This window comes from Danio aesculapii, chromosome 22 (genome assembly GCF_903798145.1).
Source record: "Danio aesculapii chromosome 22, fDanAes4.1, whole genome shotgun sequence".
Taxonomy (NCBI): Eukaryota; Metazoa; Chordata; class Actinopteri; order Cypriniformes; family Danionidae; genus Danio; species Danio aesculapii.
Window position 1 is genome coordinate 25,482,705 of NC_079456.1, and position 26,857 is coordinate 25,509,561.

Consider the following 26,857-nt stretch of genomic DNA (forward strand, 5'->3'; position numbering starts at 1 on the left):
CAAAACCTTTCAATTCGCAAGCAAAGATTCTAGATGTGCAATAAATGACAGCAGAACAGAGAGCAAAATTAATGATTGTGCAATGAAAATTGTGCTTACTGCATAGTTTATTTTTTTGCGATGCAAAACATTTTATTATCACTGACATATTTTTTTTTTATAATGAAATGTTTTTTTATTTGCAATCTTTTATTTTTTAATTACTATGTGCTTAATTTTTCCTTAAAAGTAAATATTTTTGATTAAATAATAAAGAAACAATCTAGCTCCATATAATTGCTTCTTGGAATATTTTCAAATCAAATCGTCAATTAAATCAAAATTACTTAACCAATCAATCAATCTAGACCTTCCCCCTCAATTCTCAGAGTTTATTAATATATCTTACTACAAAAAATTGCTCTCCCAAATATACAAAATGATATCAAAATCAGACAATGCATTAGTTCTACCAACTGCTAAATGGGAAAAAGACTTATCCATTACTCCCAATGCTGCACTCTGGACTCAAATTTGCAAAAACACATTTTCCATGACTAAAAATGCTACTTCACAGATCACATCTAACCGGGCAGAAATTATTTAAAATGGGTTTCACATCAGAAATATGTTCACATTGCACACAAAACACCCCAGACACTTATCTTCATGCCTTATGGCATTGCACTTCAATTAAAAAATTTTGGGAAAAGGTTACTGACTCACTCTCCAACTTAATGGGATGTCACATCCCATTGTCTTCTTCCCTCTGCATATTAGGTGACATATCCACAATAGATATAAATAATACAAATGGTCAATTACTTCTGGTGGCGCTAACTATTGCCAAGAAAACTATCCTCATGAACTGGAAATCAAGAAATACCATTCACATCTCATCCTGGAAAAATTTATCAACAGAGTTCATCTCCATAGAAGATTCTCTTTGCCTGAAGCCATGCCCCAACAACACCTTCATCAGTACATAAACAAGAGGGGAGGGGGAGAGGGGGTCAGGTAGAGGTAAGAGAAAATAAATAAATAAATAAATAAATAAACGATAAATAAATAATAATAAAAAAATTTCTTTAATATCAAATCTAATTAAAAATAAATTAATTGAAAGGAAAAAACAAAAAGTTTTTAATATTAATCTTATTAATACTTCCCCACATTATAATTCGTTATTTACATACTTTTTTTCCCCTTTTGTTCTATTCATTCTCCTTTTCTGTTGCTATCAATTTTTTTCATTTTGTTTATTTATTTATTTTTTATTATTATTATCTTTGTTTATTTAGTTTTTCCTCTCCTTTTTTATTTTTTTTAATTTTATTTATTTATTTTATTTTTTTTATTTATTTTTTTTTTTCCATAACCAAGTACCATATAACTTTAAATGTAACAATAATAATAATTATTTGATTTAATGGAAAGAAGAAAGAGAAAGGAAAAAAAAAAGGAAAAAAGAAAAAACTCCTTGCATATACTTACATATACTACACTCACAGGGTAAGTGTGGCGTGGGCATGGCAGCCTGTGCACTGCACCGGACTGATCCATGCCACGCGTCATACTTTTTTAATGCATCACAAAGCAACTGACAAACAGTACACACTTTAATGCTGATTTTATACCTTCCACCACCTCAAATTATTGTGAAAGTTGTTGTTGTTTTATTATTATTAGTATTATTATTATCATTAATAATATCGATGTTAGTATATCATAGTTATCACGTATATCGTTCCTCCTCTCAATCTTTCATAATTTTTTTAAATTATTATTATTATTATTACTATTATTAAAAACTAATCCTAGTATAACCTAAATTCTTCTTTTCAATATTTCTTTACTTTGAGTTTTTACTTTCTGTTTATTATCATTATTATAGTAACGTTTTTTTTTCTTCTCTCAATATTCTCATTGTCTTGTCTGCTGCAAATTGTTTCCACTTCCTTTTCTTCTTCTACTCTTTTCCTTCCTTTTCCTTTTTTTTACTCTCATTTTCTAATTTTCTAATCTTCTATTTCTTCTCTTTCCTTTTTCTACTTATTATTATTATTATTATTATTATTATTATTATTATTATTATTATTATTATTATTATTATTATTATTATTATTATTATCATTATTATTATCATTATTAATATTATTTGTTCTCTTCCTGAAATCCCAACCCCCCCTCACCTTCTCACTATTATCATCAATATTATTACCTCTACTTTTGTTACTATTATTATTAGTACTGTCCTGACTTGTCCTGTTATCTCCTCATTTTCATTATTACAAGTATTTCTACCATTGTCATTATTCAGGTTGCTGTAGTTGTAGTAGTAGTCATAGTAGTAGTAGTAGTAGTGGTTGAAGTTGTAGTTTGGGTTTTTGAAGTAGTAGTTGAAGTAGTAGATGTCGTTGGTATAGTGGTATCAGAAGTAGTGGATGTGTAGTAGTAGTAGTAGTAGTAGTAGTAGTAGTAGTCGTTGTCTGTGTAGTAGAATCAGAAGCAGTAGACGTTGTTGATGTAGATGTTGTAGTAGCAGCCATTCCTGTAGTAGTATCAGTAGTAGATGTAGTAGTAGTATCAGTGGTAGTAGTCATTGTAATAGGTTCAGTAGTAGTACACATTGTAGGAGTAGTAGTGGTTGTGGATGTAGTAGCAGTAGTAATAGTTGTAGCATTAGAAACTCTCTGTAGTAGTAGTTGGTGTAGCATTTGGGATTTATTTTTATTATTATTATTTTTATTATTGGAGTGGTTGTTGTTAATGATTATTACTGTTGTCCTTTCTTGCTTGTTTACTGTCATTATTACTATCATTATATCACTAGCATTGTTGTCACTCCTTATATAAGTCACTTGCCTCATTTAGTGACTGTTATTGTTCCTTTTGTATGTACTCTGACCTGTTTACCATGTTACCTTTACATGTACACACGTGCACACACACACACACACACACACACACACACACACACACACAAACAAACACACGCACCTGCCGGTACTTGATTGTATTGTTGCTTTTTTTGTTGTTTTTGTTTTTTTGTTATTGTTTCATTTTCTTTGTATTTGCATTATCTCAAATTGTGTACCTTTTGTATATTCTAATAATAAAAAAAAAAAAATGTTTTTGTACAGAACATTTTTTATCCGAGAGCTTTTCGCATCTGGAAATGGTGAAATCCTGATTTGCTGCGCGTCTCCTTTTAAAAAAGACATGGTTCCAGTTGGTGTTGATTGTCCTGTTTACAGATTTGGTAAGCGATCAGTGGTCTTTGTTTGTTTATTCAGATGGCAAAGTTAGTTCGTATTGTCTGCAGTTCTCTTTTAGTTTTTAAAGACATACCTTAGTCAAAATGATTGCTAAGTTACTCAGTTTACAGTACGTAAATATCACTACAATATTATGAACTGAAGGATCCGCTGTAAATGCTGCTCTCTGAGTGTAAACATGTAAACACCGCAATCAAATCTATTGCCGTCGTGTTGAATTTTCGCCTCATTTTGTGACAGGATAGTCTACACACACAGCTTTCTGACACTACCTACCGAGTGCATCTAAGTTACAGAGAAATGCAAAGTTTTTTTTTCTCTCTTATACGACATGCGCTATCAAACATTTCACTGTCACTGTCATTAAACAGTCACCATCTTTCTCCCCTGCGTCTGTGTGTTTGTTTTGCCTGGGTGAAAATCAGCGCGTGCCCAAATAGAAACTACCATTTTCATCCAAATCCTTCCCTCTTTCCCTCCCCCAACACACCCACCTAAACAGAGCTAGACACACCCACTTTCTTGACTTTTTCTAAACTAGAGGTGTGAAAACACCCTGCTGAAACAGGCTGGTTTCATGGCCCTTTAAACATGTTTGGACATCATTTTAATGCTTTTTTTATATATACCACCATGTGGCTTGTGCCACCAGATTATAGTGCTACAATATTGGTGGCGCCTATTACACCACTCTCAAATGTTAGTCTGGAGCCCTGCACTATGCACTTATCCACTAAACCATGTAGTGAATGAGTTAAGTGCTGTCCCAAATGTTTTTTACTAAACAGAAATTCTTCTTTCAGCGTCTCTCATGCTGGCCCCGGGCCATCGGACAGTCCTTATTGTCGAGCCCTGATATGTATCATTATTAAAACTAAAATGTACTGTACTTTAACAAAGTTTATTTTAACTGTCATTAACAGGTGTGAAAAAACTGTTACAAATAATGAAAAGTATTAACATATAGTATTTATCAAATATAATTAACAGGTTATAGGGGCGTCCCAAATGACATATTGTTACGTATGCACTATTCGTTTGCCGTTGCGTAGTATAAATAGTATTTGTAGTTCATTCGCACTGAAATATTGTTTTTATATTATAAAGAAAGAGTGGAATGTTGAACACTTCATGCACTCAATGATCACAGCTTTGTTCACATAGCAGAAAAGGAGGAGCTATCGGGTGCTGAGGTTGGAATACTTCATTTTTTCTTTTGAATTGTGCAAGCAAAATTCTTCTACTTAAGTGATTATGCCACCTCCCAATAGTGAATGTTGTTGTACTCATGACAGGAAATATTTGGTTGTTTGGTCATTTATTTCACTAATGTAGCAACCGTTAAACATTGTCCGATAAAAGGTTTGAGTTTATGTTTAGTAAAAGCATTAGTGTTTCATTTGGGACAGCACTGAACTCATACACTACATGGTTTAGTAGATAAGTGTATATTGCAGGGCTCCAGACTAACATTTGAGAGTGGTGTAATTGTATGGAATCATTTTTGTGCCAATAAGAATGAACGTAACTTTATAAAACTGAACGTAACTTTTCAAGAAACGATCAAAAATATGCCACTGCAAAAGAAGAAAAACACAATGAGAACAAAAAAATGAACTCAGTCGCACGAATTTAACATGCTCTTCAAATATGCTTCATTCTTTGTTAATGATTTTCAAAGAATCGTTTTTGCGAATCATGGATTTTGAATGTGTTGCCACAGTTTTCGCTTACGCTTCGTAAATTTTCGTTTGCTGTTTTGGCACAAACTTCTCGTGGGGGCGGGCTTAACAGCGATCTACACTGATTGGCTAATGAGCTTTTGATGGACAGTTGCTCTCTGACCTGGAAGCACAGTAGGTGACGTCAGTGGCGTGCATATCGGAAAGTTGTTGTGGTGTGCAATACGTCGTGCTTTATGTTAAGTATTAATGTTAGTATTTTACCTACGGTCGTCTCTTAATTTCTAAAGATGACCTCCCAGGAGAGACACGGAGCGGTGCCATCATCTTCCACCTCAGCTTGTCCCTCAGGGCAGCTTGAAGTAAGTTCGTGTTGCTAAAGTAACGTTTATCAATAACATTAATAAAAGTTTTATTCATGTACAGTGTGCAACAGTTCTGGCTTTTTTTTAACACTTTTATTGTTTACATGTTGTGTTTAGAAACGTTTTACATTTTTGGTTTATTGTGTAAAAATGTTTAATGTATATCAAGATACAGTGTATAACAGTTAGATGTTAATATAAATAGATATTGCCTAATTGCCTACTTTTCTTTCAATGCTACTTTACTGCCTTGCTGTAGAATACAAAGACCAGTTTGATACCTGCACTACAATGACACGTCCTTACATATTATAAGTATAACTGTATAAAACAGCAATCTAACTAAAATTAAAACAATTAAACTACATGACATAACATCAGTGCACTGCAAACTTGTGAATAACAACAATAACCCGCAAAATAACTGTTGCACACTGTACATGAATAAAACTTTTATTGTTGTTATTGATAAACGTTACTTTAGCAACACGAACTTACTTCAAGCTGCCCTGAGGGACAAGCTGAGGTGGAAGATGATGGCACCGCTCCGTGTCTCTCCCGGGAGGTCATCTTTAGAAACTAAGAGACGACCGTAGATAAAATACTAACATTAATACTTAACATAAAGCACAACGTTTTTTTTTTATTTATTTATTTTTTTTATTTATTGCAATAATAACAATGCATTACAACAAATACAGATACAGAACAAAGAAATATAGTACAATCAATAGAAATATTACTTTTTGGGACAAGAGAAATATAAAAATTTTATAACAAATATAATATAGGTAAAGCACAGAAAGACAACAAGAAAGAAAATGAAACAAACAAAAAAAAAAAAGGAAAAATACTTGAGGGCACATGACATAAAACGCTACGGTTACTAAAGTAACCCTTCGTTCCCCGAGGGGGAGAACGGAAATGCTATGTGGAAACTTCACTATGGGGATGTCACGGATTGGTCAGGCTCTCACGATCCCCACTCACGAAGATCACCATCACCTGACTTCTAAGGAGCACACAGCTGCATCACATTCACGAGCACCAGATAAAAGCACAGCACTCCAGTCGCTCATTGTCCGGGCTCGTCTCGACGAAAGCGGACAACTGAGCGACCACTCAGCGTAGTCATCCTCAGCTAAAACAAACGCTTTACTTACCTGTTCTCTTTGTATTCCTCCTAGTCTTCCTGGTCCACCCGAATCGTCCTGTCTTCCAGTCCTTCCAAGTCTGTGTCATCCTCTGTCAGCTGTATCTGGTGTGTGCTGTCCATCCTCGTGTATTCCTGTTACCCAGCCACGGAGGAAAAGACCCCAACATCATTCTTGATCCTCCTGGCTATCCGTCATGTGCTCCTTGTTGTCATTTAATAAACACCCTAACGTTTCCTTACCTCTGTCTCCTGTCCGCTTCATAACAGAAGCCCGGACCCATAACGACGACAACATGAGCACCCCCGATCACTTTCAAGAGCTGGTGGACCAGTTGAAGCGGATTCTACAGCCACCAGCTCCACTTTCCAACGCACCACCAGCACCGAGCACTTCCGCCTCCACAGTTTCTTCTTCGGCCCTTCCTTCCAGTCCCATGGCCCGACCAGCGCCCTACTCAGGCGGAGCGGGGGAGTGCAATGGTTTTCTGTTACAATGTTCCCTCATATTCGAAATGCAACCTTCTCTATATCCCACAGATAAGTCAAAGATCGCCTACATCGTATCACTACTCTCTGGGCCTGCACTTAAATGGCTGAGACGATCTGGAACCAAGCCGGGCCGGTCATGAATTCCATCACTACCTTCACGGAGTATTTCAAAGAGGTGTTTGGACGTTCTGATGGGGAAGTAGCCGCTGGAGAGCAGCTGTATCATCTAAAGCAAGGTACTCTATCTACACAGGAATATGCTCTCCGGTTTCGCACTCTAGCAGCTGCAAGTGGATGGAATGAGAGATCGTTGTTGACCACGTACCGGCTCGGCTTGGAACCCACTCTCCGAATCCAGCTGGCCACATTAGATGATACTATGGGTCTGGAGAGATTCATCCAACATTCTCTCCGATGTTCCGATCGTCTCCGTTCCTATCAACAGGACACCATCACCCCCTCGTCTGCACTCCTCCAATCGCCTGAGTCAACAGCCTCTCCAGAACCAGAACCCATGATAATAGAGTCTGGAAGACTGACATCAGCGGAACGACAGAGGAGGCTGACCCGGGGTCTGTGTCTATACTGCGGTGTCAGTGGACACACCCGTATGGAGTGTCCCCTTCGTCCCATTCGGACTTCAGTGAGTGTATTCAGTACGAATATTGAACAATGTAAACCACTTACTACCACCGTACAAATAACTACTGCCTCTATTTCTCTCCTTGTCACAGCCCTCATCGACTCCGGGTCAGCAGGGAACTTCATCTCCCAATCCCTCTGTCGTCAACTCCACCTACGTACTGAGGCGTCCTCGCATATATACCAGATACAACCGATAACCCAGTGCACTCGATCTTCGACCCGTATCCATCGACAATGCGAAGACATCCTTCTTCAAGTGGGGTTGTTACATCAAGAGAGGATTCAATTTCTGGTTCTGGAGGGTGCAAATATGGACATCATTCTAGGGCGCCCGTGGCTGGTGAAGCACGATCCCATCATCTCTTGGGGCACAGGAGAGATAAAGAAATGGGATCTGGATGTACACCTACCTGTTTTCCAAATCTCCCTCTTCAAGGTCGGAACCCCCATTTCTTTGTTTACAAACATCGGTCGAGAGTCCTCCTGAGAAGCAGTCTATCCACATTCCTAAGGAGTACAGCTCCTTTCATGATGTCTTCTGCCCCAAGAGAGCTTCCCAGCTACCGCCGCATCGGCCATGGGACTGCGCGATCGACCTAGTTCCAGATGCCCAGTTGCCAAGAGGTAGGATCTACCCGCTCTCGCTTCCAGAGAATCAGGCAATGGAAGATTACATAAGGGAGGCTCTGAGTCAGGGGTACATACGTCACTCAAAATCACCAGCCGCCTCAAGCTTCTTCTTTGTGGCCAAGAAGGACGGAGGGCTGCGTCCATGCATCGACTACAGGGTCCTAAATAACGGTACAGTAAAATACCGATATCCCCTTCCTCTGGTACCAGCCGCTTTGGAACAGCTCCGAGAAGCTAAAGTCTTCACTAAATTGGACCTCCGCAGCGCGTATAATCTGATAAGAATACGTGAGGGGGACCAATGGAAGACAGCATTCGTGACCCCTACTGGCCACTATGAATATGAGGTCATGCCTTACGGTCTGGTCAACGCCCCCTCCGTATTCCAAAACTTCATTCATGAAGTCCTCCGGGAGTTTTCTTCACCACTTTGTAATAGTGTACATAGATGACATCCTCATTTACTCCCGGAGTGAGGCCGAACATCGCCAACACGTTGCGGAGGTCCTACACACATTGAGAGAACATCACCTCTACCTCAAAGCGGAGAAATGCTCATTCCACCAGAAGTCGATTCATTTCTTGGGATACATCATTGACCAAACCGGTATACGTATGGATGGGAAGAAAATTGAGGCTGTTCTATCCTGGTCAGAACCCACTTCCATTAAGGAGCTCCAGAGGTTTCTTGGGTTTGCTAACTTTTATAGACGGTTTATCAAGGACTACAGCAGGATTACATCACCTCTCACTAATCTCCTCAAGGGTAAACCCAAAGGACTGGAGTGGACCAAAGAAGCAGCCGCAGCCTTCCGCCTTCTTAAGAAGGAGTTCACAAGGGCCCCACTCCTGACTCATCCTGACCCAAATCTTCCTTTCGTGGTGGAAGTGGACGCATCCACCACCGGCGTCGGGGCAGTATTATCCCAACATCATGATACACCGCCCCCGACTGCATCCCTGTGCCTATTTCTCTCGGAAGTTGAGCCCGGCGGAGCAGAATTACAGCATAGGAGACAGGGAGCTTCTAGCAATCAAGCTAGCCTTGGAGGAGTGGCGTCACTGGTTGGAGGGAGCCAAACATCCGTTCCAGGTGATCACAGATCACAAAAACCTCCAATATATCAAAGAGGCCAAGAGACTATGTCCACGTCAAGCCAGATGGTCACTTTTCTTCTCACGTTTTGATTTCTCCATTTCCTATCGTCCAGGACCCAAGAATCTAAGAGCAGACGCTCTCTCTCGTTCCACGAGCATCACGATCATGAAGAACTCCCAACGAAGATTCTTCCCGAACACATCTCCATTTGTCCGATCACCTGGAACGCTCCTCCAGTCGTTGCCACTCCGGAAGCCCCTGCTCCGCCGGGATGCCCTCCTCATCGGCAGTTCATACCACCTGAACACCGGGTAGATCTGATCCACTCCTTACATACCTCGCTAGGCACTGGACATCCAGGGATCAACAATACTCTCTCGCTAGTATCCCAACGATTCTGGTGGCCAAACATGGCAAGGGATGTGAGGCAATATGTTCAGGGCTGTAAGGACTGTGCCCAATCCAAGAGCCCACGTCATCTACCCGCTGGAAAGCTCCATCCCTTGCCGATTCCGAACCGTCCCTGGTCACACCTAGGAGTGGACTTTATCACTGACCTCCCCTCGTCAGAAGGTAATACCTGTATTCTAGTCATCGTAGATAGATTCTCAAAGTTTGTCAAACTAATCCCTCTGAAAGGTCTTCCCACAGCCTTTGAAACAGCCGACAATATCTTTAATCAAGTCTTCAGGTCATTTGGTATTCCAGAAGATATTGTGTCGGACAGAGGTCCACAGTTCATCTCACGTCTATGGAAAGCCTTCTTCAAGCTCCTAGGTGTGGCCGTCAGCCTCTCTTCTGGAAATCATCCCCAAACCAACGGGCAGACAGAGAGGAAGATTCAGGAGGTGGGACGGTTCCTGAGGACCTTCTGCAGTGGTCACCAGAGCTCCTGGAGCCAGTATTTGGGGCTGGGCAGAATATGCCCAAAATTCACTGCGGCAACCCTCCACCGGACTCACGCCATTCCAGTGCGTCCTGGGCTTCCAACCACCGCTCTTTCCCTGGGATGGCGAACCATCTGATGTCCCCGCAGTGGATCACTGGTTCCGGGAGAGCGAGAGAGTCTGGGACGAGGCTCATCAACATCTGCAGAGGGCAGTCCGTCGAAGCAAGGTAACCGCCGATAGAAGAGGTCTGAAGAACCCAGATACACACCCGGACAAAAGGTGTGGCTATCCACCCGGGACATACGCATGCGACTGCCCTCTCGCAAGTTAAGTCCCCGATTTGTTGGTCCCTTCACCATCGTGGAACAGGTTAACCCCGTCACCTACAACTACAATTACCCTCTCACTACCGTATTCACCCTACATTCCACGTATCACTCCTGAAACCCTATCACGATCCTGTTCTTCCCTCCACAGAGCCTGACCACGAAGAGGAACCCCCTCCTCCACTGCTCCTAGAAGAAGGAGCCGTCTACGCAGTGAAGGAGATCTTGCGTTCCCGACGTCGTGGTGGCCAGTTGGAGTACCTGGTGGACTGGGAAGGGTACGGCCCCGAAGAAAGGACATGGGTTCCCAGAGCTGATATTCTCGATCCTAGTCTCATGGTGGAGTTTCATGAGAGCCACCCTGAGTTCCCAGCGCCTAGAGGCAGAGGGAGACCACCACGGCGTCGAGGTGTCGGCCCTCAGGAGCGGGCCCTGGGGAGGGGGGTACTGTCACGGATTGGTCAGGCTCTCACGATCCCCACTCACGAAGATCACCATCACCTGACTTCTAATGAGCACACAGCTGCATCACATTCACGAGCACCAGATAAAAGCACAGCACTCCAGTCGCTCATTGTCCGGGCTCGTCTCGACGAAAGCGGACAACGAGCGACCACTCAGCGTAGTCCATCCTCAGCTAAAACAAACGCTTTACTTACCTGTTCTCTTTGTATTCCTCCTAGTCTTCCTGGTCCACCCGAATCGTCCTGTCTTCCAGTCCTTCCAAGTCTGTGTCATCCTCTGTCAGCTGTATCTGGTGTGTGCTGTCCATCCTCGTGTATTCCTGTTACCCAGCCACGGAGGAAAAGACCCCAACATCATTCTTGATCCTCCTGGCTATCCTTCATGTGCTCCTTGTTGTCATTTAATAAACACCCTAACGTTTCCTTACCTCTGTCTCCTGTCCGCTTCATAACAGGGGATTTCGTCAGAATCCAATCATCTGAAAGAGTATAAAAACGGGCCAATGAAATGCCAATGAGTTGGCAGCGTCAGCGTGCACAGCTGGCGTCAATGACAATCAGTCATGCTATAAAGACGCAGCCAGTGCCATGCTCGACATCCTTTTCTAGCTGAAGAGACTTTCACGCTCAACAGCTAAGGGACTATCGTTGTGGCGAAGGAACATTGCATTTCAGTTCCCCCCCCTCGGGGAACGAAGGGTTACTTTAGTAACCGTAGCGTTCCCCTTCGGATGGGGAACTCCAATGCTATGTGGAAACTTCCACTATGGGGAAATCTATGGAAAACGCCACAACGAAAGAACCTTACTGCGTCCCTGGCGAAGGGTGTGCCACGCAGTAGAGCGAGCGCACCTACAACGCCCCGAGACACAGTCTTCCAACGTGTCCCCTGGCCCTCACTTACCTGTTCAGACACAGTTATGTTTTTCGGGGAGTCGCAATAACCCAGTAAAATAGGTTTTGATACGACAGTACGTTGGGAAAGCGTTCAGTCCTGATAGGGAGGACGCTGCGGAGCTCACCTGTTACCCAGAGGGGAGACCTGGTGACAACCTATGGACTAGCCCAGAGATGGGGAGTCCTTGCATAAGAATGGTTAGCGGGGAGGGAAGACACGTGCCTGCCCTAGAAGGGGGGACTATACCGTGGCTGAGTAAACGTATGGGATCGCCAGCGGGGATCACACATAGCAGGCACCTATACCCAGAACGCGGGCTGACCAGCGGGCATGCCGTCAACGTAACGGGCCAACACCTGACTCCTCCGCTGAGTCAGGTGCTGGGGGCCTCGGAGGAACTCTGCAGGGTTCGCCAAAGAAATGGGGAACTAAACTGACAAAGCTGAAAAAGCGCACGTATTTCCGGGTTAGGGAGAGTGGCGCAGCAAGCGTGTTTCGACACCTCAACCGAATCGTTTCCTCAATCACCAAGGGTTACCTAATACCCTTGAGGAAACCGGCTCCACTCGCAGATTGTAACCTTGCAAATGTATTGGGTGTCACCCAACCGTAGCTCTACAAATGTCTGTCAGAGAGGCGCCGCGTGATAACGCCCAGGAGGATGCGATGCTCCGTAGTGGAGTGCGCTCTCACCCCCGGGGGACACGGCTCACCCTGGCCCAAAGGCGAGGGAGATGGCATCCACTATCCAGTGGCCCAACCTCTGTTTAGATACGGCACTTCCCATCTGCCGACCACTGTAATGGACAAAGAGCTGGTCAGAGGATCTAAGGCTCTGAGTGTGGTCCACATATATTCGCAAAGCGCGAACAGGACACAACAATGAAAGGGCTGGGTCTGCCTCCTCCGCGGGCAGCGCTTGCAGGCTCACTACCTGATTCTTAAACGGCGTGGTAGGAACCTTGGGCACATAGCCGGGCCGGGGTCTCAGGACAACGTGAGAGTAGGCCGGCCCGAATTCTAGGCACGAGTCACTGACCGAAAATGCCTCCATGTACCTAACCCTCTTAACCGATGCCAACATGACCAGCAGAGCTGTCTTCAAGGACAGAAATCTCAAGGATACTGAGTCGAGTGGTTCGAAGGGATCCCCACGTAGGCTCGTAGCACTACCGCGAGATCCAAGAGGGTATGAGAGGGGGGCGGGGTGGAAACATCCGCCTAGCACCTCTGAGGAACTGGATGATGAGGTTATGCCTCCCCACGGTGCCACCATCCACGCATCATGATGAGCGGAGATGGCGGCCACGTAAACCCTCAGTGTGGAGCGCGACACCGGTAGGTTACCTAAGTCTTCCTCGTTGCGTCTTATGGACCCCACGTGGAGGTTCCACAGAACTAAGCGAGGGGGCCAGATGGTGCCCTGTCCCTGAGAGAGTAGGTCCTCTCTCAAAGGGACTCGCCAGGGGGGGCGTCGCGAGGAGGAGAGTTCTGGATATCCAGGTCCGGTTGGGCTAGGGGCGCAACTAGCAAGACCTGCCCCTCGTCCTCCCTGACCTTGCACAGAAACTGCGCGAGTAGGCTCACTGGGGGGAGTGCATACTTACGCATGACTCGGGGTGGAGTCGCCATTCTCCCGGGGAAGGAGCTGCCGTGAGAGCCTGTTGGCCGCACGGTTGAGCCCATCCGGGGTGTGAATAGCAAGCAGCGACTTCAGCCGCGTATGACTCCCGAGGAGCAGACGCGAGCGAGCTGAGACATGCAGCGGGAGCGTATACCCCTCATCCGATGGAATACGCTACGCGGGCCGTGCTGTCCGTCCTGACCAGCACGGGTTGCCCCCTCAGCACCGGGTAAAACGCAGCGCAGAGCGAGAAACACTGCCAACAGCTCTAGGCAGTTGATATGCCAATGCAGCTGGGTTCCCCTCCACAGGTCCGCAGCAGCATGCCCGCTACACACGGCCCCCCACCCCATACTGGAGGCATCTGCCGAAACGACAGCCTGCCTGGACGCCTGACCTAGGGGCACACTGGCCCGTAGGAAGGAGGGGTCCTTTCCAGGGGGTGAGGGTGCGGTGACACAGCGCAGTGACAGTCGCCCGGTGTGTGCCCGCGGTGCCATGCGCGTCTGGGGACCCGATCGTGAAGCCAATGCTGTAGTGGTCTCATATGGAGCAATCCGAGCGGCGTGGCCGCGGCTGTGGATGCCATATGCCCCAGGAGCCTCTGAAATAATTTCAGGGGGACCACTTTTTTTCCTGTCGAACTCTCTCAGACAGTTCAGCATTACCTCGGCGCGCTCTCGTGAGAGGCGCGCCTCTATAGTGATCGAGTCCAGCTCCAACCCAAGAAAGGAGATGCTCTGCACGGGGGCGAGCTTGCTCTTTTCTCGGTTGACCTGAAACCCCAACGGGCGGAGGTGCCAAAGTACCTTGTCTCTGTGCATAATCAATTGCTCCCGAGAGTAGGCTAAAAATCAGCCAGTCATCGAAATAATTGAGCGTGCGGATGCCGGCGAGCCGAAGGGCCGCGAGGGCACCCTCCGCGAGCTTGGTCAAAACTCGCGGAGACAGAGAGAGCCCGAAGGGGAGGACCTTGTATTGCCACGCTCGACCTTCAAACGCAAACCGCAGAAACTGCCGGTGGCGTGGAAGTGTGGAGATATGAAAATACGCGTCCTTCAGATCTATTGCTGCAAACCAATCCTGAGGACAAACGCATCGCGTTATGCGCATCTGCGTAAGCATTCGGAAGCTCAGCCTGTGAAGGCAGCGGTTAAAAAATGTGCAGATATAGGATTGGCCATAGCCCACCGGTTTTTTTTTTTTTTTTTTTTTTTTTGGGCACGATGAAGTGCGGGCTGTAAAACCCGCGCTCCATCTCGGCTGGAGGGCCGGCTCGATTGCATCCTTCGCCAGGAGGACAGCAATCTCCTCTCGCAAGACAGGGGCGGACGCAGGACTGACCCTGGTCGCCCGTGAACCTGGGAGGCTGTTTCGCGAACTGAATCGCATAGCCGAGTCTGGTCGTATGGATGAGCCATTGCGATGGGCTGGCCCGCACTAACCAGGCAGGCAGAGCCCCCGCAAATTATCTCACCCGCACGATCGCTGACGTGCCAGCTGCGGGGCAGCGTGGAGTGAGTGGGCTCATCCGGGGAGCGCTGGGGTCCCACAGGAGAGCAGGAGAGGAGATGTTCTCGTCTCGCACTCAAACTCCAGGAGAGGGGCTGGGAGTGGAGAGAAAGGAGACCGTTCTCTCGCGCTCCGTGAGCCATTGGCGAAATGCACCGATCCTGCGAGCTGGAAGGCATAGCGTCCCAGACTGGCAGTGTTCAGGCTGTCACATCCGGAGGAGGGGAAAAGTGCTCTTTCACTGAGGATTTTGATGGCGTTTTTTTTTTTATTTTTTTTTTACGCCTTTAAATAACGTGCCCCGCCCTCCAGCGGGGAAAGAGCAAATTCCCTCCTCCCCAGATGGCCCGCCTCAGGGACGCTTCGCGGTCCGTTTTACCGAACTTAGGGGCGCCCTGCGCGGGGGACGCTGGTTGCCTGCGCGATGCTCGGCGCAGCCGCGTGGCCGGAGGCGCAGGCGGGGGCGGCGAAGCAAAGCTGCGGGCGGGCGTCCTCGGCGAAAAGCAGTGGATGTGGATGGCTCGGCGGGGGGGAGCGGTCATACAATCCCGCCGATAGAGACCTCGCCCATCGTCTCCGACTGCTCTATCACCGGCGTGAATTCCTGGGCGAATTCACCGCCAGTGTCGCCGAACAGGCCAGCTGGGGATATGGGTGAGTTAAGAAAGCGAACTTTGTCAACGTCATGGCACATCACCAGGTTTAGCCTGAGGTGGCAATTCCTGGATCACGGATGTGATCATCGTCCTTCCCAGGGCACACACAGCCGACTTTTTTTTTTTTTTTTGTAAGAGCATAGTCGGTTGCGGTGCGGAGCGCGTGCTCAGTCCTGGGTCAGAACCATCCTCGCGCAGCCGGGCCAGCGCCTGCGCTTGGTAGCGCTGGTAGGTGGCCATGGCGTGCATGGTGAGGGGGAAAGCGCACGCAGCACACTGCGTGAGCCTACTGTGCCCATCCAGGAAGAAGGGGATGGGGAGGCTTAGAAGGTCTTGCCTTCATCCTCCACATCACACCCCTCTAATCGGTCCGGCCGCGGGGCTGGGGGATAAACCATCTCCAGAGCCACGGCCGAAGCAGCCTGGGGAAGCACAGCCGCAAAGTCTGCTTCTGGATTCGACTGCCGCGCTCAAAGTCCCGAGGGAGCGAGCGGGTTCGAATCCTCGTCAGACCTTGACAGCCCAACCTCCAAGGATGGTGAGGATGGAAGCGCATGCAGATCGGGCAGAAAAAAAGGTGCCCTCAGGACAGCGTGAGTTACTGTGCACTTCCGTGAAGAAGGGACGGGAGGCTTTGAAGGTCTTGCCTACTTATATCCTCCACATCACACCCATCTAGTCGGAGTGTCCCGGCCGCAGGGCTGGGGGATAAACCATCACCAGACCCACGGCCGAAGCAGCCCGAGAAAGCACGGCCATCACGTCTGCTTTTAGATGCTAACGCCGCGCATCTCCACCCCGGAGGGAGGGAGCGAGCGGAGCTCGCATCCTCATCAGACAATGACAGCCCATCCTCCGATGCAGCGATGGACATCTGACCCCCGTGTCATCAGGTGAGAGAGCGAACCATCCAAGGACGGAGTGCTTCTCTTCACCTGAAGCTTGGATGGAGCGCGTGGAGGAGCGAGAGGTCCGCGGCCCGGGGGCGGCGGATTACTCCACTGAAACCCTCAGATCTGCCCGAGTGCCAACCGCAAGTGCGGGGGACAACTGGGGTGGGTGGCTCTTTGCAAGAGCGAGCCGCGATCTTAACTGCGCAACAGACATGACATCAGTGATGGCATGCACTGCCCGTGAGCACCGCATTAACATGCTGGACCCCCAGACATGAAACGCTGTGCTCGTGCCCATCATTCGGGGATAGGAAACCACCGCATCCAGAAACGCACGGTCGGAGTGACGTCTTGAAAAAGACGCGCTGCACGACCGTGTTGCTCTTTTAGGAAAGCTTTTTTCCTATATACAAACCGCTCTTGGAGGACCGGACCCAAAGGACGCCAGGCAAGGGAGAAATACCCAGCTCGACCATCTGCCACTGCGTATACGCGCTCTGGACCAGGAGAAGCTGCTTCTCGATCTCTCTCTGTAGACACAGGTTGGAGATACCCTCAAAGACTCTCTCAGAAGCTTCATGAAAGGCTCTGAAAGCGAAAGGATGTCGAGCATGGCACTGGCTGCGTCTTTATAGCATGACTGATTGTCATTGACGCCAGCTGTGCACGCTGACGCTGCCAACTCATTGGCATTTCATTGGCCCGTTTTTATACTCTTTCAGATGATTGGATTCTGACGAAATCCCCATAGTGGAAGTTTCCACATAGCATTGGAGTTCCCCATCCGAAGGGGAACAAATTATTGCAGAATATTAAATAAAGCACATGTTTTATAAGTTTTAATAGCTTTCTTGTTGTGAGAGTGTGTGATGGTTTTTAAATAAAGTATCAGTTCTCGTTTAAAAAATAAAAAAATTGGCTTACATTGAGTATATTTGCATTTGTGTATAAAAAACTTTCCAATAAATGAGGTTTATGCAAAAAGATGAATTATGAAAGTGTTTACCTTTATTATAAAACCCCACAACAACATGTTTATAGGTTAAATAAAAATCACCACAAACGTTTTGGACAATTAGAGAATTAACATCAGACCAAAACGATTTAACAAAGGGACACTCCCAAAACAAGTGAGCAACAGATTCAGAAGTCTCACAGAAAGAGCAAGAGATGTCAATATCATTTTTGAACTTTTGTAAAAATTGTTTAACTGGGTAAAACCTGTGAATAATTTTAAAAGAAATTTCTTTAATTTTATTTGTTAAAAAATATTTCTGGGGGAGTGACCAGACATATGACCATTTAATATCATCAAAGAGGTTGTTCCAATAAGAAATAGAAGAAGGATTTGAGATGACCAGGTCTAAAAATAAAGATCTGATTTTATGATTGGATTTTTTAGTGGAGAAACAGATAGATCCAATAACAGTAGAAACAGGACTAAGGGAACAAGCGGAAATCAATGAATTATTATTATTATTATTATTTCTAAAAAGCATACAGATTTTCAGAGGAAATGGCCTTACAAACGATATTAAATTCTTTTTACATAAAGCACGACGTATTGCACACCGCAACAACTTTCCGATATGCGCGCCACTGACGTCACCGTCTGTGCTTCCAGGTCAGAGAGCAACTGTCCATCAAAAGCTCATTAGCCAATCAGTGTAGATCGCTGTTAAGCCCCGCCCCCACGAGAAGTTTGTGCCAAAACAGCAAAACGAAAATTTACGAAGCGTAAGCGAAAACTGTGCAACACATTCAAAATCCATGATTCGCGAAAACGATTCTTTGAAAATCATTAACAAAGAATGAAGCATATTTGAAGAGCATGTTAAATTCGTGCGACTGAGTTCATTTTTTTGTTTTCATTGTGTTTTTCTTCTTTTGCAGTGGCATATTTTTGATCGTTTCTTGGAAAGTTAAGTTCAGTTTTATAAAGTTACGTTCATTCTTATTGGCACAAAAATGATTCCATATAATTGGTGCCTCCAACATTGTAGTGCTGGGCCATAATCTGGTGGCACCAGCCACATGGTGGTATATAAAAAAAGCATTGAAATGATGTCCAAACATGTTTAATTTAATAACGAGCATATTACAAATCAGTTTAAAACTAAAGTCAAGTTTAAATAACTATTTTCAAAACTACCTAAAAAAAACACACTTTGGTGTAAAAGTGTACACTCACACTGTTAGTCACCAAAATGTTAAATGCTCTTATTCTCGTAAATATCATCAGTATTTGAATGCCTAATGGTGCATGTTGTTGCTTGATTATGAGCAAATCTTTGGATAAAAGTGGCGTGCATATGAAATTATGAAATTATGTTGAATAAAATGTGCCATGTGACACATGTAAATATCAAATCAGTACAAATATGCTGTAGATTTACCATGCTAAAAGTGAGTGTGTTTACACCAAATAAAACTCAAGGCATGCACATTTTCTCTCAGATAAACCTTTTTTTTTTTTTGCAAAATGGAACTATGTTTAAAACTTATTTTTGTAAACAATTTAAGCTAAAAAATTGTAGATTTTCTTATAAAACAGCACATAAAAATGTTTAATGTTAGCTAAAAGCTAGTTGTAGCTATAACTTTTGAATAGAATGAGATATCCAGGGGTTAGCGCGAAACACTTGCTATTTTAGTGTTGGAGGTTTCATGGCTAAATTTGACCAGCCTCATGGCCAATCTTCATTGATTGCACATTCCACCATTAAGAGCAGAGTGTGAAGGTTTAATTAGCAGATTAATAGCTCGGAGTGTAATGGATCACGGTTGATCCTTGATTGGTACGGATCACAACCCACAGTGCAGAATGCACACCCGCGGATTAATAACTTTTTTTGAACTTATAGGTTAATCCAACATTTATAACAATTGAAGAGAGATCGCCTCCCGCGTCATTCAAATCATGTGTATGAAAGCAAGTTGGCTTCCCTGTAAAATATAATGATGATGGAAAAAGTAGTGGTGGGACCTACCTAAATGCTTTCTTAGATTATTAATTAAAGGTGTTTTCCGTCACTGTTTGTTTAGCCTGCATTAATGCATTCAGTGTAAAGCTGCATGATTAAACATTAAAGGGCACCTATGGTAAAAAATCTACTTTACAAGCTGTTTGGACAGAAATGTGTGTAAGTATAGTGTATAAATTGTCATATTGGGGTGAAATAAACACACCCAGTCCTTTTTTTTCAAATTTAACAAGATAAAAACGGTGGACCAATTGGAGCGGTTTTCAGATCGACCGCAACTTTATGTAGGAGTGCGGTCCCCCCGCCCACCAATATTGATTGATAGCTGCGCGCATTAACATGTCTGGTAGTCACGTGTATAATCATATCAACAATACAGGACGAGCGCAAAGCAACCGGGAATAAAAGGTGTGTTCAGTTCGCTAGGATCATTAATCATCATCAAACGTTTAGTTGTACTTTAGCAGTTGAAAAATGCTAATTAGTTTAGGTAACCATTATATGTACATGGCTTTTTTTATTTGTAACCGCTTAGTTGCAAAACATAATTGTATGAAACGTGTTGGATCATGGTGATGTTTTAACTTACAGTAGTCATGATTGTGTTCCTTTTAATATGCTGAGCCCTGGGATACTTTGTATGGCCTGGGGCAAAAGTCATATCATTCAGAATTACATAATTATATTATAGTAAAAATATTTTATATTATATTTTAAAAGTATATATTAAATCATTAAAATGAACTGTCTAGAAAAAAAAAATAAACCAAAAAAAAAATCAAACATCAAATAACCAAAATAAAATAAAAACAATGTTTTACTTAATCTTACTTTACTTACTTAATTGGATTTTTTAAGTTGTCTAATTTTTTTTTATTGATGGTGAGCGAGCGAGAAATCAATCTAAATAATTTAGAACTTAATTAGAACTTTTTTTTTTCTACAGATCACAGTGCTTCATCTGTATGTTAACAGTGCTAATAAATGCAGGTGAGCATCTGAACTACATACTTATAATAATATAATATAATATAAATTATTGCCATGAACTCTGTGTTTTAATGTTTTTGTCATTTCAGTGTCTCCTTTGGACACTGTAGAGGGAGTTATTGGTGGTTCTGTTGTCCTGCCGTGCTCTTCAGCTGAACCTGATGTTAAAGTTCAAGATTGTATTGTGTTTTGGAGACACAATAACAGCAAGATCGTGTATGAAATTGTCAAGGGTAAAGATTCACTTGCAGAACAGGACCAACAGTACAAGGACAGAACTGACTCTTTCCCTATGGAGTATTCCAGAAGAAATTTCTCCATCAAACTCAACAAACTACAACACATGGATACAGGAGAGTTCAACTGCTTCATCACACCCACAGATGAATATAAGACTGTACAGCTGATCATCAAAGGTGTGTGAAACTACTTGATTACGCAATATGTGATATAATTTATGAATTGAATAACAAAAATTTAATATTTGACCTGTCTGAATGCTGCTTCTTAGAGGTGAAATTGTTGTGTGTTCTTTCAATCTTTTTTTTTTTTTTTTTTTGTTGTTGTTGCAAATCAACAGATCAAAAAAGAAACCCATCAATTAATCCAGGAGCAACAATTAATCCAGGAGCAACAATTGATTCAGGACCAACAATTAAGAAGACTTCATCTTCCTTGCACTGGCTTTGGATTTTATTACCCGTAGCAATTGTTTTAGTAGCCTTAATCATAATTTACTGGAGAAAACGTAAAGCTCCTTCATTCTCAGGTGTCACAACTGAAGACAAAGAACACTGACACAAATGGAGCAGGTAAAGTTAAGTTCCCACTATCAGTCCAAATCCTATTATTTGTGCGTCTGATTGATTATTAATGTTGTGTGATGATAAGGCTGAACAATGTATTGTTTGAGCTTCGATATCACAGTGTGAGTATCTGCAATAGTCCCATTGCAGGATAATTTTTATTTTTTTAATTTTAAGATTAAAGTTAAAGATATTATTTATTTATACAATGATGACTATTGTTACTTTACATTTGATTGCTACATTATTAGATTTGTTTACTGTTAGACTCCCTAGAATAAAAAGCAACAAAAGCAACTGTTTATTTAACTTTTATATTTGCTCTGTCGTATTTATATAGTTGTAATTTATATTTTATGCAGGCGTAATGCATAGAAAAGACTTGATCACCCCAGTCAATCTAAATAAAAAAAATCTTTAAAATTAAAGCTATTCAAATCATCTAGTGAAATTATATATATATCACAATAAATATCGCAGAAAAACAAAATGTTGTAACCAGGTGGAAGACAGCATGTTAACACGTTTAAAAGGATATGCACGATTCATGCATTTTCCAAAAGCATTTTTAGCCAACAATGGTCCCAAACTCTGTACCCAAAAAAAAAAAACGTTTCAACAAACATTCACAAACAGAATTATCTGGTTGCAGCCTATTATTATTGCTTCTTTATATATATTATAGACTATTATAAGCAAGCTTACAATCAGTACAGTGTCTTTCATTTCATATCATACAGTTCATTCTGCATCTTTTAGTTTATTAGGAGAGTTAAAGAGCTTTCAAGAGTGCAAGTGTTAATGTGCTTTAGTATTACAGCGAGTACACAAAAAAAAGATTACTGCTGCTCGTTCAAACTACCTGTTTAAAATGAGCTACAACAACACAAGTCTTGTAATTTCTATGTCCAATTTATTTGTCTACTTAAATTTGTAAACCATTAGGTTAAATTAAGCATGTTGTGCTACCTAGGGTATTTGTAGTTCCCAACATGCTTCGCGTGGGATTGAATTAGGAGAGGGAAATGTTGACAATAGAAGTAATCTTAGGTGTTTAAAGTTAATAGAAAGACTTGTTATGGTTTAATCTTCACTTAAGTTTGAAGATTTGGAAGATTTTAATGTAATGCTTTGAGTTCTAATAACTCATTTATTTTATCTTTGCCATGATGACAGTAAATAATATTTGACTAGATATTTTTCAAGACACTTCTATACAGCTTAAAGTGACATTTAAAGGCTTAACTAGGTTAATTAGGTTAACTTGACAGGTTAAGGTAATTAGGCAAGTTATTGTATAACGATGGTTTGTTCTGTAGACTATTGAAAAAATATAGCTTAAAGGGGCTAATAATTTTGACCTTAAAATGGTTTTAAAAAAATATTCTAACCGAAATAAAACAAATAAGACTTTCTCCAGAAAAAAAAATATTATCAGACATACTTTGAAAATTTCGTTGCTTTGTTAAACATCATTTGGGAAATATTTAAAAAAGAAGAAAAAAATCTAGGGGGGCTAATAATTCTGACTTCAACTGTACGTAACTCCCAAAGTACGCTTAAAACGGTTCTTTTAGTTCATTTAAGATAACTGCGAATAAAATTTGAGACTTTGAAATGTACAACACATAATAGACATACATATTATCAGATCTTTGAGTTTGTTAAATAAAATGCAAATGTGTTTAAACTTTTATTTGATAAAATCATGTTGCACCAAATGTTGCATTTAATTGTGTAAATAGTTTTTTTAGTTGGTGCTAAACACATTTATTGGATGGAATCAATTAAATTGAGTACATCCAATAAGTGTTTTTTTTTTTTTTTTTTTTTTTTTTTTTGAGTGTACCGGTATGTTGATCCAAACTATTTAATTAGCAGAAGTTGTCACTTCACTACCTGCATGACATTACTGATAACAGCAATGTTCAAGTATTTTATCTGTGTTTTAAACCAAAAATTATTTAATGGACCATGGTAATTTCTGAATGAATTAACCACTTGAAAGAATTGACTGAATGGTTTAGTAATTTCATGAAACCATTTACCTTCACCTACTCTCACTTTAGTCTCATTTTAAAAGCTGTATTACAGAGTAAAGCTTGAGTTAAACATTTCATGTTAAAGTGGTTGGTTCGGGGTTGGTTCAGTTCCCTCAGCTGAACAGATACAGTGGAAGTAAAGGACTGAACACGGAGACTGGACAGCCTAATTTAACCCAATGCGTGAAGTTGTGGACGAGGAGCTTTTTTATTCTTTTTTTAAAATTTATTATTTTTTAAAAATTACGGATCATTTGATGCGCTTTGGTCAACTCTCTGCATTACGCTGCCTAACTGCCTGTCAGGATTTCAACCATGGTTTCAACCAGGTCCGCTGCTGACTTAATGGAGGCGGGGAGTTACACTTTTCACTACTACAGCCCTCACCTCTTCTCGTGTTCAAACCAAACTAAGATCAGTGCCTTTTTTTAAATGGCAGTTCTTTATGTCCTTTATATTCATTGAGAGATCGAGTTGATCGACTTGAAAAGAGAATATGTCTTGACATAATCCACACAGACGTGACTTAGTAATGCGTGAAGTCATGTATTATTTTAATTGTTGCATTAGTCTGAATGGAAATCTCCTTGTCAGGCAGCGCTGGAGCAGTGTGAGAGAGTGGACCACAGCGCATCAAACAAAAAGTATTAACAAAAGAAAAAATACACAACTTAAGACAACTTAAATACTTGTATTTGCACCAGCTCTGCGATGCACGTCCACAACATTATGCATTAGGTTAAATTAGGCTGTCCAGTCTCTGTGCTCAGTTTGTTACCAGCATGATTGAAACCCAGATAGGCAGTCAGGCAGCGTAAAACAGAGAGTGAACCAAAGAGCGTCAAATGATCAGTAATAAAAGGGAAAAAAGAAAAATAGGAAAAATATATATATTTTTTATGTTAGACACACATCTGATGCTTGTATTTGCAGCAGCTCCACGTCCACAACTTCACGCATTGGGTTAAATTATGCTTTACAATCTCCTTTACTTCCGCTGTATCTGTTCAGCTGAGGGAACTGAACCAACCCTGTGACGTCAGACACAGCGACATTTCAAGATGGCAGAGCCCTAGCTCTAAAATTAAAACTAAAAATAAAACATGCCATTTTCTTCTAAATGATTACATTATTGGAGTTTGTTTATTATATTTTTATTAAAGTGGAATCCAATGTACAAAATACTGTAAACTTATTTACAGCACTTAGAGTCCTTCATCTCCCCTTTAAATCACTTTGGCAGAACTTGTTTCATTTTGCCAAAAGTTTTCCATCAATACACTGTGCTCTGATTTAATTAGCTGCTTAAATACTAAAGTGCTATCTATATCTAAGTAATTGCACTGAAACATTTCTAGAAATGCAATTCAAGTAGAATTTCAAACCACATACAGTGAAAGGTTAGCTTAATTTTGTTTTCTTTTTGAGTGTTCAAGTTTGATAAATATGATCAGCTTACAAACATCAGATATGCACAAAAATTGGATTTGGACTGACAGTCTGAACACTTTAAAGATATTTTTTTCCCACTTTGTATTACTTTTCTTGGCTGTTTTCATCTCATGCTTTATATTTTATTATTGAAATTAAAAATAAAGGTTCCAAATATTCCTTCCTAATAATGCCATCAAATGAGTAATTCTGGCTAGCTAGATACTTAAAAATAATTTTTATAATATTACTTCTTTCTGTTCTGTCTTCATTTTATATGCACGTTAAATATAAATGAATACTGTTATATTTGAGAAATAATGAATGACTGAATCTGTGTTTTGAACAAATGATTCAGTGGTTCATTTAAAACAGCCATTTATTATTAATATCCAAATGAATCAACCCTTTGAAATAATTAAATAAGGACTCAATGAGTTGATGATTAAAACATTTACTGCCACCTACTAGCAGTTTTAGTTTCATGTAGTGCATTATTTCATACAGATGTTATGTTAAACACTGAAATTCGTGTCCTAAATGGCTGGTTAAATTAATTTGCACACACACACACAGTAGTCAACAAGTGCATCAAAAAAAAAAAGAAAATGGTCTAAAACTATTGAAAAACACATTCTTGTCTTGGATCAAAAAACTGTGTATATGTGTGTGTGTGTGTATGTATGTGTATATGTGTGTGTGTGTGTCTGTGTATGTATGTATGTGTGTGTGTGTATATATATATATATATATATATATATATATATATATATATATATATATATATATATATATATATATATATATATATATATATATATATATATATATATATATATACTGTATATATATGTGTGTATATGTGTGTGTGTGTGTATGTGCATATATATATATATATATATATATATATATATATATATATATATATATATATATATAAGATATAAGATATGCTCCGATCAGGATTTTTGCAGCTGATACGAGTACTGATTCCTTGTTATGGTGACCGGTTGATACGGAGTACCACCTCTAATGCTTCAAGCTTTATAATGCATTAAGCTCATTTCCCTCTGAGTATGAACTTTAAGAGAAGATCTTGCCTTACCTATATCACTGTGCCTCTCGTGATCTGTTCTCTTGCTCATTCACTCTCGTCGTCATGATTTCTGGGTATTTTAACTAATTTTGAGGGATCATTGAGCTGGTATGAATTAGCGGGTGACTCACGGAGCTTCTGGGAGAGGTCATAAGATTGAATGAGACACTAGATAGGAGCCATCTCTCCGCTCGCATCACATCAGCTCAAAACACGGCAAGTACAATGGCTGAGACCATCATTCAGACGAGTCACGCCAATAGACTGTATAAACAGGTCGCACCGCATCTATTTATATTTTAGCTGTTGTGACGCAAGCGCAGCAATTGCTCACCACTCCACACATCATTTACCTCCTCATATGTTGTGGCTGCTGCTATGTATAATATAAGGGAGCACACGTGCGTCTTCCTCTGCTTGTAAACTCATGTAAAAACTCCTGCGATCAGTATATAAGATCAGCCAGATTGACGATTACCGATCGAGTCATTAAATGTGATTATCGGCTGATACCGATCTTTGGCCGGTCGATCGGAACATCCCTTATATATATATATATATATATATATATATATATATATATATATATATATATATATACACATGCACATACACATGTGTAAAGATATATTCATGCCTTTTAAGTGCAAATAAATACTTTTCTCAGGTTATATATATATATATATATATATATATATATATATATATATATATATATATATATATATATATATATATATGCATTTATTTTGTTTGGAATGTTACATTTGTTACATCTTTCATCTATGAGTTTTTTTGGATTTTGTGCTTAGAGCACTTTGAGCTTGTATGATAATGTAATTTTTTTTCCCTAAGGGCTTGTGTAATTTAAAAAAAGTTATGCACAGGGTGATATATGCTGCTTTCATTGTGGATTGTTTTA

At 41.7% G+C, this 26,857-nt stretch overlaps 1 protein-coding gene and 1 long non-coding RNA gene across 2 annotated transcripts in view; one reads left to right on the forward strand and one right to left on the reverse strand.

Annotated features, from left to right (window-relative positions):
* LOC130215746 (CD276 antigen homolog) overlaps positions 1–25,568 on the forward strand; it is a 32,461-nt gene extending 6,893 nt beyond the window's left edge. Inside the window, exons 2-4 of the mRNA XM_056447598.1 lie at positions 20,517–20,560; positions 20,650–20,976; positions 21,141–25,568. Coding sequence (XP_056303573.1) covers positions 20,517–20,560; positions 20,650–20,976; positions 21,141–21,358 — 589 coding nt within the window. The 3' untranslated portion in view covers positions 21,359–25,568. The remainder of the gene's footprint in view (positions 1–20,516; positions 20,561–20,649; positions 20,977–21,140) is intronic.
* Positions 1–26,857, reverse strand: part of LOC130215747 (uncharacterized) — a 49,616-nt gene that overhangs the window by 19,350 nt on the left and 3,409 nt on the right. The gene's annotated exons all lie outside the window — the stretch shown is intronic.